This window comes from Dermacentor variabilis, chromosome 4, assembly GCF_050947875.1.
Source record: "Dermacentor variabilis isolate Ectoservices chromosome 4, ASM5094787v1, whole genome shotgun sequence".
NCBI lineage: Eukaryota > Metazoa > Arthropoda > Arachnida > Ixodida > Ixodidae > Dermacentor > Dermacentor variabilis.
Window position 1 is genome coordinate 33,861,435 of NC_134571.1, and position 18,815 is coordinate 33,880,249.

The 18,815-nt window shown below is 43.0% G+C and overlaps 1 protein-coding gene across 9 annotated transcripts in view; it reads right to left on the reverse strand.

The window, feature by feature from the left end:
* The window catches only part of LOC142578910 (uncharacterized), a 32,251-nt gene extending 17,390 nt beyond the window's left edge, over positions 1-14,861 (reverse strand). For 4 of the 9 annotated variants that reach the window (XM_075688590.1, XM_075688593.1, XM_075688592.1 and 1 more), the window contains exons 1-5: positions 14,300-14,857; positions 13,838-13,989; positions 13,208-13,264; positions 9,643-9,921; positions 5,617-5,661 (exon numbers count right to left, since the gene is read on the reverse strand). In XM_075688590.1, coding sequence (XP_075544705.1) covers positions 5,617-5,661; positions 9,643-9,921; positions 13,208-13,264; positions 13,838-13,989; positions 14,300-14,607 — 841 coding nt within the window. In that variant the 5' untranslated portion in view covers positions 14,608-14,857. Of the gene's footprint in view, positions 1-5,616; positions 5,662-9,642; positions 9,922-13,207; positions 13,265-13,837; positions 13,990-14,299 lie in introns of all 9 variants that reach the window. The other 5 variants (XM_075688597.1, XM_075688596.1, XM_075688598.1 and 2 more) reach the window with 4 other exon arrangements.
* Positions 14,862-18,815: the final 3,954 nt, after the last annotated feature.

The window sequence follows — 18,815 nt, forward strand, 5'->3', positions numbered from 1 at the left end:
TTCTGCAGCAAAGGAATGCCGAGACAATAGACAGTTTTAGTTGACCATCTGCAGCAGCTCCGCATACGCAGAAAACCCGTAGAGACGACAGCACGCATGCACAGTACGCAGCAGCATGCACGGTTTCTTGTGTGCGGCCGCAGCTTCTCAAAAGCTGCGGGCTCTGCGGGACGTTCTCGCGTGTCCACAAGAGTGCATTTTTTAATATCGCTTTTGCCGAAGATATGACTCCGGCTTGCGGTTTGACTTCGTGGCAGCTGATATTGGCTACACAGTTTCAGAAGCTGGCATATGGCGGCACTAAGTAGCACACTACCGGCTCCTGCGTGTGCGAGTTGGCAATCCCATACTCAACTTTTGCAGTTTCTTGTACATGTGCTTCCCTCTGCGCGCTGCTTACATGGGTGATTGCAGATGCCCAACTAAAATTTGGACGACGCTTAAGCTCCACCTTTAAGAGTGGAATGTGATAGCATTCAAAGATCCCCGACTGCTTCTCACGCTTCCCGGCAAGTGGAGCTTATATATTTGTAATGTTTGCCGGGAAATGCTGGCGGCGAACGGTATGCACAAAGGCGGGCTTTCTGGTAGAAATGCGGCCTCTTGCATGGGCCATGAAGCGGCGGAGGCGAGTACCATCTGGAGGTGTTGCAATGAACTGGGCGTGCCGCTCCATGGCCTCCAAGATATCCGCGTGTGAGGACGAGCAAATGGCGGATGCTGTGGCCAGACTATGAATTATAGAAACGCTGCCAAGGGGTTTCCGAGTTTTTGCATAACAGAATTATGCTTTCACGTATATTCAAATTACAATCTGATGCTATGATGTCCACAGGTTGTGTGTAAGTCGTACTTTATGATTTTTCTATGTATTTTAGCTTGAGAAATTCAATTATTTCAATAACTTTCTCGCGCCACATGGGGGGCTTAATATAGGTGGTTTGAAAATTTTTGCTGAAACTATATCCGACACGGGGCACTTAACGCTATCGCGTTAAAACTGTGATAAATGGAGTGGCAAGGCATCATTGGCAAGTATTGGACAATGGTCGAGTGGGCCGAATGGTGCTCTCCCGCTGAGGCGCCGCGTGTGGAAGAATTGTGCGAGGGCGCTGCAAGCGAACTGGATGGGGGTGGAGACTCTCTTTGCAGCTTAGGGAAGAGATATTGCCTATGTACTCAGACTGAATCAGGGAGACCGAGGACTCTTTACCAATGTAATCTTAATCTCCCTGGCTTGTCTGGCGATCTCCTTCAACGTGCCAGCAGGCGAAATGAAGTAGAAAGATATAGCCTAAACGAATGGTATCTGCTGTTCAGATCGTATTCAACTTCAGAATACACTATTAAACATTATCAAATAGCTGCTTCTGTTTAAATATAATGCATAACAGCACATTTGAAGTCTCGAAGGTGAGGGGCCAACAAAAGCGAGTACTTTTATTCCCAATTATTGTGCTGCTGGAGAGTTGTGGCTGTTGCGCAGAGATGCATCAGTTCCAGAGAAAATTAATGCATGGGTGCTAATCAGTTCTTGTGAACAATTTCCTAGCTGTCATTCAATATAAACACACCATTTTGTGGCAGCCTGCACATTTGCTAACTTGATTTGGGCAAGTAAAGCATTTTCTTTTACAGTCACACCATGTTTGCAACCTATTTAATATGGGTGCCGAATGTGGTACAACACTTATCTTCTTTAATGAATACAGCAGATCTACAAATATCTCTACGTGCATGCGAGGCATGCTGTTCCTTCAATTACTTCATTATTGTCCTTATGATAGTGCACCAGACAATTTAAAGCAGCCATTTATATTACAGAAGCTGGTTAGTTAAGCGGACGTACAGTTGGAAACAGCACTACATTTAGGCATGAAATATAAGTGTAACACGTTTTTCTCAAAAATCAGACTCGAGAATAATTTCTTTCGTTTACGCCCCTAGAAAAAAGTCAAAGGACACCGCTACCTTCCTTTTTTTTTAATTTTCTAATTAAACAAATTTTAGTGTTTAATGTCTGGCAATATAATTATGAGGCACCCTGTTCAGTTCCCACCATCTGGGATTCTTTAAAGTGCACCTAAACAGAAGTACACGAGTGTTTTTTCATTTCGTTCCCATCGAATTCCGTGACCTGGTTTGAACCTGTGAGCTAGGGTTTAGCAGCGCAACGCCATATCCACTATGTAGCTATTAATTAATCTACCGTGCCACTTGCTTTTTCCTCTCTTTCTCTCTTAAGCACTGACTGGACAAAAAAATTCACACGGCTTACAGGCCAAACATTAGCATGTATATTGGCTACCTAACGCTGTTTTCAATGCCAGAGGTCCGGCCACAATAAAAGAACCTGTACCAATTACTCTACATTCTGTTACACAAGAAAGACAGAAACATGAGTGGAATGTTGCACTGTAGGTTTTTTTTATTATTTAAGAATGCTTCCCGTAAATCTGAGCAGAGGGCGCCGGATAGGGCAGATATATTATATTTGTTTGAAGCGGCAAGTAGGATGTTTACGTATGTTTTTCCGAATGCGTTTTGCAAGACCTACTGATGGGAAACTATGCGCGAAAATACACAGGAGAGATACATGCTGCTTGAAGAAAAAAAAAATGCTTGTTCTCCAAAGGGAACTGTTCAATAATATAGAAATGAAAGCCAACCCTGCGCCTGCAATGCACGTGCTATCACCGACCGATATTAAAAAAAATTAACAATAAAACGAAATAAAAGAAAGAAAGGCATCTATTCCTAAGGCATAAATACATCTCATATGCAATTATAAACACTGTTTGAGCAGTCTGAACGCATATAGGAGCCAGCCGGATGACCCTTTCAAGAAGTATCACCGGCAGTTTCCAAAGCGCAACCTCGATGTCACCCAATCGCCTTCGATTGCAGCGCTGCCACGGTATTTTTTGTCGTCATGCGCCTCATTGCAAAGCATGCGCTGCCCCAGCAGCTTGTCTAACTCAACCGTATTCTAGTACACTCTAGCATCATATAAGCTGTTTTTCCACGCATTTAGTATTGAACGTTGCATAATCTCAAGTTTAGGTGACCCGTTGGAGCGAGAGGCAGATGAAGCATTTGCTCCCCGCTGCCGGCACTTTTCATGATAGCGTCGTCCCAGTGCAGACGATGCTATCAGCCATGGGGGCGGAGTTCACGCAAAAGTGTGGCTGGCTTCGCTTAATTCATACCGCCTACATGAAGATATCATTGACATGGCAAGAAACCGCATTATTCGTCGCCAATTCTCAAATTCATCAGAATGAATTGTTTTCTCATTAAATTCTGCTTTTTTCGATTGCCAGATAATTAGAAAAATTCTGCGGCCCCTTTCCGTGCAAGAAAATTAGATCGGTGACCGTACTTATTTGCATAGAAGGTAGAATTTCAATACAACAAAATTTAAATGTGACAAAGCAAACTGCCATTTTACCTACTTCGTTATATAGAAGTTTAACTGCATTTAGCAAGTCCTTTGTGTTACAAAGAAATTTTGTTGAGCAACAGCTGAGTAACAGATTGTGGTGTTCAGAATGATCTTGCAGTAAGCAGAGCAGCAGTCTAAAAAAAAAAAAGTGCATTTAGAGGTTATGAAAACAGCAGAAAGAAAATGGCTGGATGAACAACTTCAGGTTTAACAATTCACATCTCCACAGCCCAAGAACTTTGGAGGCATCGAAAAAGTGCCAGGTACATTGTTCTGAAGGGTGGCATGGAATCTTCATGTATACAGTTGTAGATGCGCCCATTCTTTTAACGATAGCATTTTGGAGTAGAATACAGCTACCAAACACCATGCAGACAAGGAGGCCATGTATAATTGGCTCTTGTAGAAAGAGCACAGGCTCACTCCTGCTCAAAACTTTCACAAGTACGATTTTCAAGTTAATTTTGTGTTTCTACACAAGATTTGTTTTGTCCAGAATAAACCAGAAGTATTTTTCGCCTGCAGCTGGATGAAATGCTGGAGGAAAAAAATGCCCATAGACTCATCAAAGCAAACAGTAGCACCGTACCAGGAAAACGGCTTCATTCAATCTTTTCAGCAGTAAGTGTTTTGCCTTAATAACGCCACCATTCCTTTCACTGGCAAAATATATGCATTTGTCATACATGCTAATTCACTCAGGACGAAACAGGCAACCACTGCATCCAAGTGCAGTATTAAACAATACGCACTGGGATGTGCCATCTCTGTACAAAATCTAAGTGAATGAGGCTACAATTTGGCTAAAAGAACAACTTATAACTAACTCAGTGACAACATGTGGTGCACTGCATTGCTCAATTATATGGCCCACATGACAACAACAAACAAAATCAAATTGTTAAGCCCGAAATACATGGAGCGTACTTTCCTGGCGAACTTCGCCTGGCACAAATAGATGCAGCGGGACGACGCCAAGGGTTCGCTGGCACTGCTTACATTCAGGGAAAAGCAGCCGAACACCACCGCGCGCTCACCATGCATGTGTCAGTGTGGCCAGACTCTAAGAATATGTTTTTGGATAAGAAAAAAAATTAGTAAATACGCTTTTTATTGTATTTGTTATTAATGACTTTGTGTTAAAGCACATCGTGGTTATTCATGTTTGCTTCAGTTTCAGTTCCTGTTTTAAAGGCTCCTCCAACAACAAGCGTTTAGTACTGCAGCCGGAGAGGATAGAATTGTCAATATAGGGCATGAAATGGGCCTGCCAGCGGCTCTCATTCTCAATGCCCTAGGCATTCCACGTGCCGCCTGGGCCCACAAAGATGCAAACAGCCCAAAGACCAGGCATGGGCGGCTTCTAACTATAATATGTCATCGCTCTTTTCCCTCAAGGCACTCGAGCAGAAGGGACTTATGGTTGTAGTAGAACAGGGGCGATTTCTGTCCTAAGAAGCAGAAAACCAAACTTTGTGAGCACGCGTGCCGACAGCGAAAAAAAAAAAAAAAAAAGCTTCAGGTGCCGCAAACGAGAAACCATTTTGTCCCCCATACCCAAACCCATATAGGCAGCACCACACAGACGAAAAGGACAATAATAAGAAAAGCAATACAATGCACACACTATTTTGTGCCATGGAACCTTCGATCGGGTTGGTAAGAAAACTGCACCGCACTTATAATTATCTGTTTCGCGAGCAGCTCACTTAAGTTTGTAGACGAAAAATAAGTTTATACAAATTTGTACTCTTAAACATTCAATATCCGGCTGTAATGATCAATGGTGTCCCTTTCACATGCAGAGAGCCCGAAAGTGTGCGGCCATACTAGCCCAAACGCCCGCATTCTGTTGCTTCAGCGCGGCCGCGTGATAGATGCTCCGATGCAAAAGCAAAAATACACAAAAACCAACTTGATGCCAGAAGTCGGAGGGAGAACGATCGTCGCGATGCCTGATGAGAGCGCAAGGCGCTCCAACCACTTCCGACAGCGGTTTTCGCTGGGCGGCATTTCTCAAATCGGACCGGGTAGCCGGCGGGAGTAAAATTTTTGGACGCCGTGGGGCGAGCGTTCGCTGCCGGGCGTATTTCGTCGCCTGAATGCCGCTTTTCCGCTCCATGTATTCCGGGCTTTACCCTGTCATCCACTTATGCAACTTGTTCACTTACTGGATGTTCGCTTCGGAGAAGATATGGGAGAGCTCAGTCTTAAACCTGGAGCAAAGAAGAAGGGTTAAAAGGAAACATTAACTGCACGGCAGCATTTTTAACACATTGTCTTCACGACATGCATAACATGTAGAAAAGCACTTAATCGGCAGGTTAGCAAATTATTGACTAGAAGAATGCAGTAGGCAGTGCATTGCAACACAAAAAGTAGTTAGTTCAGAAAAGACTCTACCCTCTGTGATACAGCCTTAAGTAAACATTTTTCTCCTGCTGAGCAATATTGCAATGAGGCTGACAGATAACAGCTCTGATTAGTTACAAGTCCACACAGTGGACCCTTCAAAATAGGTCAAGAAAGTAAGGTCTAGATGCTGTGAAGTATTTTGATTAGCCTACAAGGCAAGCAAAATGAGGAGAGCAAGATAGGTTATTCCCTTTTCACAACTAGTAGTGTCAGGTTTTTCATCACTAGAGCTGCGAGATAAGAATGCCTCCAGACACGAAGGCAATGATAAGAAGTCTATATGCAGAACAAACGGCAACATGAGAACAGGTGCCCCAAAAAGAAGAAAAAAAGAAGGGTTTTGTAATGCAACATAAGTAGGGCTCCATGTTTTCAGATAAATAAACAAAAATCCAATAAACACTCACATGCGATAAAGGGCATGTTCTAAGCGGTCACTGATACATTGGCCGGTTTTGCCGATATAAACTTGACCTCACATAAACAGTATCTCATAGACCGCACCTATCGCACATTTAACAAAGGGCTTGTCGACCCCGGGAGCATGAGACATCTTGATATACGGTCCCCTGGCGGCACTAGAGCACCAGGGGACCGAATCGAGTGCGAAAAGCCTGCTGGCGGAAAGCATGGCATGCTCACATGATGTATTTATGTATTTATGTAGTGCATGAACAGATATTTTGGGCAAGCGAAATGGGAAGGAAACGAAACCCTTCCAGCGACTACATAAAGGAGTTTAGTGATGCTGAAGAGTCAACGTCATTTGAAGGAGTCATTGTTTGCAAGTTTTGTCGCGTGACAGCATTGCCAATGGCAAGGGCACCTTGAGAATTGCGGAGTACCTACAATCACAGTGCCACGTCCAGCAGAAAAAGCCATGCTTAGACACAGGATAGTCTTTCTTTTAACTGTTCGTGCTCTGAATTTAGGGCTGTGTAAGAGTATGTTGCATGCTTTGTGTTTCTCTGTTTATCATACACGCTTCCATCTGTGGCAGGTGTCCGAGCAGACTTCACCTAGTCGCAATCCAATTTGTTCAAATCGTCTTGCTACTCCTACCCTTAGGTAACTCATCGCAGCAAAGCTTGCTGGAAGGATGCATCACACAGGCCCAATCAAACAGACAAGATGTGGATGACATCCTGCACCAGTTTTGCCGTACGCTCTGTCATGCTGGGATTCCACTGCACCAGGCTGATGGACCTCTTGGTAGCCTCTTTGTAAGCAAGTGTCCGGCAGCACGCATGATGCCAGGTAGTGATCAACTGTATCGGAAATACCTACATGAGGTCAGTGTGACGTTAAGCTCTTCAATGGAAGACCACCCCATTTCCATCACCATCGACAAGTCACCAGAACTCCACAGACATCCGGCAGTGGCGGTGCTTGCATCATTCTATGACAACGAACTTCCTGGACATAGGACCCTCATGACAGACTTGCAAGTAGCTCAGCAGTTTAAGGCAGTATCAATTGGCATGTTCGCAGATCGCAGCAGACATAGATCGCAGCCGACATAGCTGTGTTGTGCTCCGTTTCAGCTTCCTACATGCAGAAGCTTCACAAGGACTTGCAACTCTCCAGCCCCAATTTCAAGGCACTTCACTTCAAAGATCTGTGCCACCTACCTAACAATATTCACCATATTGCTGTGCACTTTCCTGCCCTGTTGAAGTCGTTGCAGGAGCTGCGCCGGAACTTTGCTTTTGTGTGCGTGACCATGGACACGAACACCAAGTCGCCGAAGACTATGTCCGTTTAGGTGGTTTTCTTTTTATGAATCCCTAGAAAATGCTCTGGACTATTGGCGTGCCATTTTGTTTTTCTTGAGAAACGATGATGCCAAGGAAAAAAAGTGTGAGAAGCTCAAAAATCTTCTTTTATTGCCTGAAGTTGTACACGACTTGCCGATTAAGCTGAGGTTTCTTAGGACGAATTCGTGTGCTGTGCTCTCAATCATTAAGGAACTTGAGGCAGAGAGTACCCTGGTGCAGCAGGTTTACCCCATACTGGGGTATTGTTTACACGCAATCATCAGTCGATGGCATGACCCACCTGAGGTCTTCACATCAGATATTGCAAGTCTGTTAGATCTCCTTGACGAGAATGACCACTCAATGACTGTCACAGACCGTCATGAATACTATGCTATTGTCGCTTAAAACTGGAGGGAGACAGTTGAGAGGAACCTTTGCGATGCACTCCAGTGCACCAGTGAATCGTTTTGGTACAGTATTCAAATTGTGAATCCAAATGTGAAGCACGAATTACCCCGCAAGTTCTAAACCTATGCGCCAATTTCTAAGTTAGTGTTTCTTGAAACTGACAACATGAGCCGGCTCATGAGTGATTTTGTGAACTATCAGAGCTATGAAATCAGTAACATTGTTGAGCCCCTGTTGTTTTGGAGGCTTCACACTGTTCAGTGGCCAGTGCTTTCTTGCTGCATGCTGAGTCTTCTGGCTCTCCCCGTTTCTATAGCACAAATGTTCAAAGGGCATTTTCAAAGTTGAGAATCATCAATCGAAAGGAGTGCACTTCCATTAGTGTCAGCAACCTCATAAAGTATGCTTGGGTCTATTACAACAAGTTTTAAGGTTGTAATACACACAGACGTAGATGTGTACTCGAGTATCTGTGCTTATGTGTATATGTGTTTGTGCATTCAAACCTTCCAGACAACTAAAGTATGCTTCGTGTGTTCTAATGTTTTCGTCTTCAGATCTCATTTCGTCAAAGATGTTGGAGTATTTAGAATATTGCAAACTTAAACTCTGAATTTCAGAGAATTGGGGACTTAAGAGAAATCAACTCCAACAAACACCAAATTTCTGCCAGAAAATAAACTACGAAAAACACCCTCCAAATTTCAAGAAAAATAAACTCCGAAAACACGGAACCCTAAACATAAGTAAACCAAAAACCACAGATTCTCATGTGAATACAGCTGACTGTAGCTGGAAGACAGGGAAAAGGATGCTGAAGCAAAATTCATAAAGTGTATACCAGACAAGACCTAGATTAGCATAGCACTAGATTAGCAAGGCCCTAGAATAATCACAGCACCCCTATGATTCTAGCATGGAAGATACATACACGGGTCATTTTGCAAAGCAGACATTTCTTTGCAAGCCCTCCTGGAGTTTCCTGACTATGGCTGGGTGCTACTGTCTTGCCGAATGGCTCCCACTTAAATAAAAGATAGAATTGCATGCCTAATCATGGGACTGAACTTCAGCCCCCAGCGCAGCAGCCTGATGCTCTAACCATTAGGCCACAATCATACGTATAGTTCTATCGTGCCAACACTAACTAGTTGTTTGAGATGATCACCAAGTATGTCGCATTGCGTAGAACGAGCGCATGAGAGCATGTGCTTGCAGACCAGTTTCCTTTATGCCAAAGACATAGGAAAGAAATGGGAAAATTTATAGCATTTGATTAACCACTACATTGGTTCCAAGATATGCGCTGAATCTGCATAGTCTTTGTTTCTTTACTGGAATTGCTTCAGCCAATGAGGTGATCTTTATGTGCATTGAAATGCTGATTACTAGTTGCATCACTGGCAAAACTAATGGTCCTAGCACCACTATTACAATTTCCTTTAACAAACAAGTGCCCCATACAGATGTGTGTACAGACATTTCTACAACTTACAAATCCAGAGAGATCTTTTGACGAAAACAAGCATCCGTGTTCTGTATATAGTACTTTAGAACATGTTGGGTTAAGTGTAAGCCTGTACCGAGTGGAGCTTTAGCACGATCGACACTCACTCTCTTCCTGAAGCCGAGCAATCTCATGAACATTGACAGGTGCACGTAGTAACGTCTGTGTCGGTACTACTGGTGGCACGGGGCTACTTGGCGAGACTGCTTCCTTGCTGGGTGACATGACCCCTGGGCTAGTCGTTGGTAGCACAGCAGGCTGAACAGGCAACTCCCTTGCTGATCCTGTTTCCACAGCAGCAATTGTTGGCATTGCCTCCAGGTCGAGTGCTGGCCGCCTCCGCCGAGGACGCGTGAATGTGCGCGAATCGAACGTTCTGTTTGGCCCTGGAAAAAAATGTTGCAAGACATTGGTGTCAAAACTAAGTGGGTCCAAACAGTATTCGCTATTTTATGAAAACGAGAGGGGAGGGGAGGGCTACGAACTTAAGCATTGAGACCAAATGTGAAAGCAGGCCAAACAAATTTTCTTAAATAGCCACTAGTCGGTTTGTAATGCACTGGCTCACTAAACATGGCTGCTGTCATTCATGCTTCAGCTCGTATTCAGTGTACAACATAACTAAGATATTCACAGCACAATATGCATAAAAGCTTAGAAGACAAGAGTCAATTAAACATGTAACGATGGATGCAGGTAAGTTATAGCAGAGCAGTTATAGCATTTCACTATGGTCTTTATTTAACATGGTTAGAGCAACCATTAGTGTAGATAGTAGATTTCTCTGTAATATTTGAGTGCCGGGCACATAAAGTAAGGCCCCTATAACAGCATGAGCAAGGGGCTTCTGAACTGCCAAGGGGCAGTTCAGAAGACTTATTTCCGTTACAAACATGCAACTTCGAGACACAGCACAGATTTTCACAAGGCACAAATTACATTTTATTTTTTATTTAAAAATCGAAGTTTAAATTTTTTTTTCTGTACATGCAAGCTGGAATATGTAATAAACAATTTCCTAAATAAAACCTACATCATTACAATATGTGATAACCTGTTGTCACAAGCTTGCGATAATGGGTTTAACAGGCATTGTTAAGCCTACACCCAAGGGCACAGGATCATATCCCAGCCTCAACGGTCACATTTCGATGTGGGGCGAAATGCAAAATACCCGTGTACCGTGCATTGGGTGCACGTTTAAGAACCCCCAGGTGGTCAAAATTGATTGGGAGTTCATAATCATATTGTAGTCTTGGCACATAAAAACCTAGAGAGGTAGATCCTATCTTCATCTCAACTGTCATTAAGTGCTGTTGCCGGAGGAAGCTTGTCTCTGCTGTTGATTTCCTTTACGTTTGGTGGCAAAGTGTGCTTGCTTAAGTGCAGGACGCCGCAGTCCTGCGCTTAAGCACTCGCCACGGGTGACATGTGCAGCCCGGGTTGGCCGAAGCCAAGGTCCAGGCTCGAGCGTTGCTGATCGCTGATGCAGACATAAAAAACCTAGAAAAAAATTTTAAGATTGAATGAACAGACGCGGACACTCAATGACACAAAAGCTCTGTGGTCTTCAGACTGCTAACGTGTTTAAGCCAGAAAGAATATCACAGCCTTTCAAGGTATCTAAATATGAATAAGCATCCCGTTTCTTCAATAACGTGTGTACCTATCATAACATAGAACAATCGAGCTTATATTTGCCAAAATGAATTTACTGCCTCAAATAGTTCTTTAGGCCAGCATTTCTACTCAATCTATTATCAGAGTCTCCAAGATTTAAGTAAAAAGGACTATGGAAATTGGTGGAATACGAGTTATTAAGCCAGATAAGTTGTACAATAAACTTGAAACGCATGGACGTTTGTTCTTGTTGATATGACACACTTAGCAACAGTTAAGCACATAGATAATAGAAAGGATGTGATGGCTGGCTGGCTCTACATAGTAGCATGTGTTGAGTTCCACTGTTTCTAAAGTGTTTTATCATATCTCGACGTTGAGATGAACTTACTACGCTGATCATTAAAGCATCCAGAATAGCAAGCATGAACGATAAGTGCATAATCATGCCCTCACATTCTTCGAATAAAAAGAAAAGGAAGAAATATCTTTTTGTAATGTGATGTATTGCGCATATGACATCATTGTTTCCGCTTGAGTGTGATATGCATGCTTAGATATGTGATCCTGTTTTCAATAAAACATTTGTTGAAGTTAGTGCTTGTGTATGCATTCTTTCATGTCCTTGTCATCTATGCGCTTAACTGTTTCTAAGTATATACAATAAAGTTTAGCCAAGTTAATTCGAATTGCTTGGAACCACAGATTCACGTTTGTATTATCCAAAGACAGAAGAGCCCAAAATGAAAATTCAAGCTGACATGCAAATATAACTTCCTCATGATCTATCTTTCACTGTGTTGGGCTAAAAAAAATCAAGATGTTTTGTATAGCCAAGAGTATTCTTGAAATTAAGCAATTTTCAAGTGCAGCGAAAATGTAGCTGATTAACCAAAAGAAATTGTGATTTGTAACAATGAACGAAATTTTAAGTTATCCAAACACCAAATCACACATTGAGTGTATCGCCAGATGAAAGGCTATGTTTGTCTAATATTTTGATGTACTTTACTTTCCTGTGCAATTCCCTTCGCTTTATAAACTATGATGTCACACCTTGTATGATTTCCCGATTCATATGGGTGAACTTTGCTCTGCATAAAGGCAATGCTAAGAAGCTCATTTTGTTAAAGTGCTATACTGTTACAGTGCGCCCTGGTGGTGTTCACAGAGCCATAATATTAGTAAGCTTGCAAGTATTCAGCATGACACATCAACTACTCATCACTATTTTTTCGAACAATAAAACAAGGCTTTTCACGTTTAAGCCTTATCTGAGAAACATTGGGTACATAGTTTTAGAGAACTGCTATTACGACACTGCAATCCCAGTGCAATGTCAAAAAAAACACAAAGCTGATTGGCACTGGTTATATGGTGTTTGAAGCCTGTACCTATCTAACGTGGCAAAAGCTTCAGTTTTATACACAAGCTTCTAGCAAATTTTTGTACACGCAATAGTCTGAACCTTTCAAATTTGGTCTCATTATGCAACAGTTATCATATACAAAACTGTTCATCACTGCAACATTAACAGATTTGGAGGCATGCATAATGATGCATGTACTGCAAGCATGCTGAACCCTTGAAAAACATATTTGGCCAATGTAATGCAGTTCTAATTTGCAATGTTATGCTTAAGTTCACATAGTCAAGGACATAAAATTGTTGTAAACAGTGCTTGACATTTGCACATTCTTTACAATATAACAGCAAAATTGTTCGTTTCATCAAGCATCATTACAGCACTAGTAATAGAAAACAGCCAAGTTAGAGTAAGGAAGAAACAACAACTAAAATGTGTTAACTTTAATTTGAAAAATGAGGCTCCAAATAAATTAACAACAAAAATCTCTTCTGCGAGATACGAGTGCAGCACAGAACAGTACAGCCACTCAGGCTAGATCTCAACAAGCAAATTCAAGTATTCCATGCAACATCTTGCACACATGCATGTAATCAGTCCATGGTGCAAAACATGCAGTAATGAAAAAAATCAAAACGAACCAAACAGAGCAGGGCAAGATTACGTCAAAATTGATAGGAACAAACCTGAGTTGCTCTTAACACAAGAAAGCATCTGTCGCAGTTTTTGGGCAGTTGACGCCACTGAAAATGTAGCATTTTTTTGAGTCAGCGCACCGCCCCAAAAGAATGTTAAATCAACACAATATTTTTACTGACATAAAACAATTAACCCACTCTTAAAAATGCCACAGTGAGAAAATGTTTTAAGGTGCCCTGCCATGTCTCCCCATCGGCAGAAAACTAACACTTCTTTTTTTTTTAAGTGCAAATTATGTAATATAACTTAGTTCTGAAGCAGAATACCAGCACCACCTAGCACTAGATCCACTCATCAACTATAATTAGATGTCGCTATTATAACTTAGCCTCTCTTTTCAAAATTAAGCGCTGCAGTTCATTATGTACTAACATGCATCTTTTTCTATGCGTGAATTTTCCTTTCAAAAAGACGATTCAGTTCGCATGCTGGATGCTGCCAAATGAAACGCACTGTACCGCATCTGCTTGGGCCGCTACATTTGTTTGCACGCAACCGGTGTCGTGTCAGGCATCCGGACAACGCCTAAAACATTGCGTACACACCGAAAGCTGCGCCGAACAAAACCCACCAACGTCGGCACCGCGTCGAAGCACAGTCTCGGGGGCGTGACTCACATTGCGTGATTTCGTCCAGCTTGTCGGCTAGCGACAGACGAGCGCTGTTGACAGCGACGGGTTCCCTGGGACTGGGCTCGGCGGTCATCCGTTCGCGGGTGCTGGTCAGAGCCATCGCCTCGCCGGCTCCCGTCTCCGGCGGCTCGTACAGCCTGCGGAAGGCCGAAGAGAGAAGCGCACGCGTCCATCTGTCACAACACGCCGCCGCAGTAGTGGCGGGACGTAGCTGTGTATGTAGTGTGGAAGGGCGATCAGCATGCGGTCGGCGGCGGACCGTGACCAAAATCCACGGAGAGAGTTGAGGGGGCGTAGTATGGAGAACACAGCAGCGCGCGGCGGCGGATTTCTCGATTTAGAAAGCGCGCATAACAACGAACGCGGGGCACACTTGATTGTCGCGCATCAAAAGGGAGTTCCTAATTTGGACACCAAATTCGCGATGTGCTCCTCGAGCCAGCTTACCAGGTCTCGTCGTCGAGCTCTGACATAAACTCGACGTCGATGAGGCCGAGGTCCTCGAGCGAACTCTCCTTGGAGGACTTCTCGTTCCCTTCGTCCGACATGCTCATGTTGAGCGACTGCTTCAGCTCTTTGCTGTTCTTCTCGGAATCGGCAGTTTTGCACGGGGACAAGGACCTCTGGTGCTGTTGGCTCCGGCGGAGCTGCTTGTTTTGCAGCTCCAGCTGCCGGACCTTATCCTTGAGCAGCCGCATCTCTTCCTGGGGGTCGAGCGCGAACGTCGACGACACGTCTTCCATCACGCTGTTCATGGTGGCGTCGCGCTCACGCTAGACCGCACAGAGCACGGCGCCCGTCAACGCGGCCAGCAGCAACGCGGCGGCGGAAGAAAAAATCGGCAGGGCGGAGTTCGCAGCGCTTGCCACCATTCATCCAACTGGTCCGTCGGAACAGCCACAATCATTACGGCTGCTCTTTATTTGCATTATGGAATATGACGAAGACCCGAAACATACCGAAACGATTCAATCGCTTTACTTTACACGCTGAAAATCAAGAAAGCATATCTTCAATGAAAAATGTGTAAACACTGTGATAGTTATGATTTACTTTATCTTTGCAGTAATGCTGTCTTTATGCGCGGTCATTCTCGTTATTCGTTTGTTTATCTCGGCCATCTCGAAGGCCATGCAACGTAAAGCGTAGTTCACCGCATATCCGCCTCGGGAAAACAAAGTAGCGCCGAAGTTGCAGTAGTTTCGGTTCTGCCATGCTTGTCTACTACACAGCGCCTTTGGCAAGAATGCTCTAACGAGCGTGGCTCTGACCTTTTGGCATTCACGAAATTTAGTTTGTTTCGCGGTATTGATAAAAATAAAGTAGTTTCGCGGTCTTGTCGCAGTACAATTTCCTGAAGCAAAGCAGGTTAGCACGCGCTGCGAGCTCCATTGAATGCTTTGTAGTCGGATGCAGCCATCGCTCCCGACAGAGGCATACAGGGTTGTCACACACATTATTGAAGCGTAAGGTCATGTTTAGCCATGAAATGATCACGCATGTAGGATGCTTAAACGAGTCATGAAATATTTATAAAACTAATTTGACGCGTTCGAGCCAATCCATCACAAGTGTGCGTGTCGTCTGTGGCGACACGTACAGCTCAAAAATGCCAATTTCTCTGCAATGAAACGGTGGCGCCATCTGTGAGCGCGCTGAATGTCCGTAGCCGTAGCGGTGACAAATAGTGCCACCGTTCTAATACTGTGGCAATCTCACTTTGAACAATTTCAGACCATAAGACGTCCATTTAGTGCAAAATGAAAATAAAAAGGAGAGGGAACAAGGTGAGCACTATAACTTTCGACTATTTTAGCCTAGACTAGACCAATTGTTAAGACCTAAGCATCTCAGCGTAAAATGGAAACAAAGAAAAAAGAAAGGGGGGGGGGGAGCAAGGTGAGTCCTAACTTCGGACTGTTCATTTCTTTTGCCCAATTACCCTAAGCTAGTTGCTCAAATCACAGTCTGTGCACATGCTTGCAGGTTGTGCTTTGGGGCCATTTAAATATAAAAGTAGAAGCTTTACTCAAAACGTGCACTTTAATTAGACCTGTTTTAGATTCAGAACATTGACGGAATGCATTGCACTCTTATAGCAACCTACGAGTATTTTTTGCAATGTCTAATAAATTTTACACACTTTAATTGCATCAGGCAATTGCCTGATGCAAAGTGTAGAAAGGGTCAGGCATATTTCATAATCATATAGCGACATTGTGAGCTGCCTGTGACTAAAATCCCTGTATATGGCTTCTTTATCAAAAAAGTGGTGAAAGCAAGCATATTCCGGTACTTTACGGGTGACCATAGGCCTTAATTCATCCCTCAACATCGAGAAGCACTCTCAGGAAGTCTACCCAATAAGCTCGACAGCAAAGCAACAAGCTTTGCTGTTGAGTTGGGATAAGGCATAGCAGAAGTCCACAATCGCCATTCTTCTGTGAAGGGGGTGAACGTATTAGAAACGGGTACCCATTCAGCCTAAACGGGCAGGCCTAGGTAGGCCATATGCTGCCATATGCCAGGCATTGACATAAATTATGTTGCACCTGTGCAACTGAAGTCTGTGGGAGACTGACAAAAATCACTTCTTTGCATGGGCATGGTAAAACAAATACAAAAAAAGCTACCATGAGGAAACTTCCGAGAAGTCTGTGGAGAAAACAAAATGAAAGACAGAGTACACATACAGGAATACAGGAGGCTTTTTTTTCCGGCAGTTTCAGTCGCAAATGGCAAATGTGGCTGGCACAAGGAATGACGTTATGCTGAGTGACCCTCAGGAAACTCGATCCAGGATTTGGGGTGCCACACAAACTGGTTGATGCCTGCATGGGTCTAGCCAAGTGCCATATTTCCTTTCTGGTGCAGTTGGCATAAGATGAAGCTGTATGAAACTCGGCTTTGCATACTAATAATTTGTTTCTTCTTTGACCAGTTTCAATCCACATGGTGTGGTTTTATACAAAAGAAAACCCAAAAGCTGAGAAGTCCTAATTTGTGAAACCACCATCATATGAAGACCACATCTATTTAGCCATGGAGGGGGCAAAGTTTATTTCCTTTCTCCATGTGTTTATCTTAAAGCTTGTAGTCTCCAATACGTCTCGGAATCATAGTTAATTGTGTGAGGTTTATTAAACATCATGAAAGATACTCATAGGTTGCTATGAGCACATTCTGCCATTGTTCTGAATCTAAAACATATATTTGAAACATACATTTTTAGTAAAGCTTCACATTTTATATTTAAATGGCACTGCAGCACAATCTGCAAACATGTGCGCACGCTGTGATTTGAGCAGTACTTGCAATTCCAACACTACCTATATACAGGGTGTTTCAGTGAACACTTTCAAAAATCTTTAAAGGTTGCCCGTGGCAGATATCACAATTCTAGTTCATGAGCTGGTCTACTCGAAGTGGCGGACAATACATGCACAAAAAATTGAGATGCAAATTTGACTATTTAATAAAAATGCACTAATTAAGTTTTTAACTAATTACATTACGGCCCATATTGCAATTTACAAATTATAGCCGTGGAGTTCGCAAGGCGGATCCACTTGGGACGAATTTTCAAGATGACACCAGTTTCGAGATATAAATTACCGAACCTTGTGGAGAAATGCATTGGCGTTCCAGTTAAATTTGTAAACAAAATGTCGTTTCATGCACTGAAGCACACAACTGGAATGCCAGTGCGTTTCTCCGCAAAGTTCGAGAATTTATATCTCGAAACTGGTGTCCTGAGAATTTGTTCCAAGTGGATCCGCCTTGCCAAGTCCACTGCTAGAATTTGTGAATTGCAATATGGGTCATATAACTAGCTAAGAAAGTTAATTAGTGAATTCTTGTTAATTAGACAACTTTCCATTAAAATTTTTTTTGCAAGTACTGTCCGCCACTTTGAGTAGACCGGCTCATAAACTAGAATTGAGCTATCTGCCACAAGCAACCTTTAAAAAATTTTTGAAGTGTTCACTGAAACACCCTGTATGTCAGAAAGGATGTGAAACTTGTGGCAGTGCCACAGTAAAATTTCTGCAACAGCTTTATTGATGTCTTAGCTATGGCAGTACCCAGTCAAGGCATGTTGAGGCAAGAAATACTATATCACATACTTGCAATAAAAAATTAAAAGCGCAACCAAGAGACCTTTCTAGCCTTTTATTTCAGAGAAAAAGACGCCTTAAAAAATGCAACAGTCCGTGAGATTGCCACTACATCATGTGTGTTCATTTATTTTCTCCATTGACAAGCAATCACTGCTTGTCCAAAAAATTCAGAATGGGTTTTGCAGTTATTGTTGGTTCTGCATTGTTTTAGTGTTGCTCTTATATTCTTGTAGCGTTTGTCCCTTTAGACCTTCAAGGTAAATTCTGCTTGCAAGTAAGTGCTAATAAGGGAGATGCAAAACAGGACGAACATTCTGCTCTAAATAATGAATATGCATTTTTGCTTAGTGCAAGTATACCACATACCAAGGCAGCCAGACAACTTACTGTGGGTCTCTGAATAAATTGCATTCGCTGTCCTAAAGGCCTGTCTCGCTAAAGCTAAAGCTAAAGACAGTTGATTACAGCACGACCAATTGCCACTGACCTTGTCCTTTTGCGTTGGCAAAGATTTGTTGTTGGCCCTGTGTTGTGCCGACAGTATCGATCATTGTTCAGAGGCTGTTGCTCTAGTCAGTTGACGCGTGCAAACCTAATGAGCATGTTGGATTTCATGCAGCTCTATAGCTGTATCTGAACGTGGCAGCACGGTGAAGCTATGTCTGAAACTTGTGCATTGCATAGGTTACCTGACACAAGTTTCCTTTTTCATTTTCAGCAGGAATGACAAAAAACAAATAATGACATGGCAACACAATTGGAAAGAATGTTCAAATGTCAGCTGCGTGCATCACTACTAGAGGTTCTGGTTTCGCCTACCTGAAATGAATAAACATGGAAAC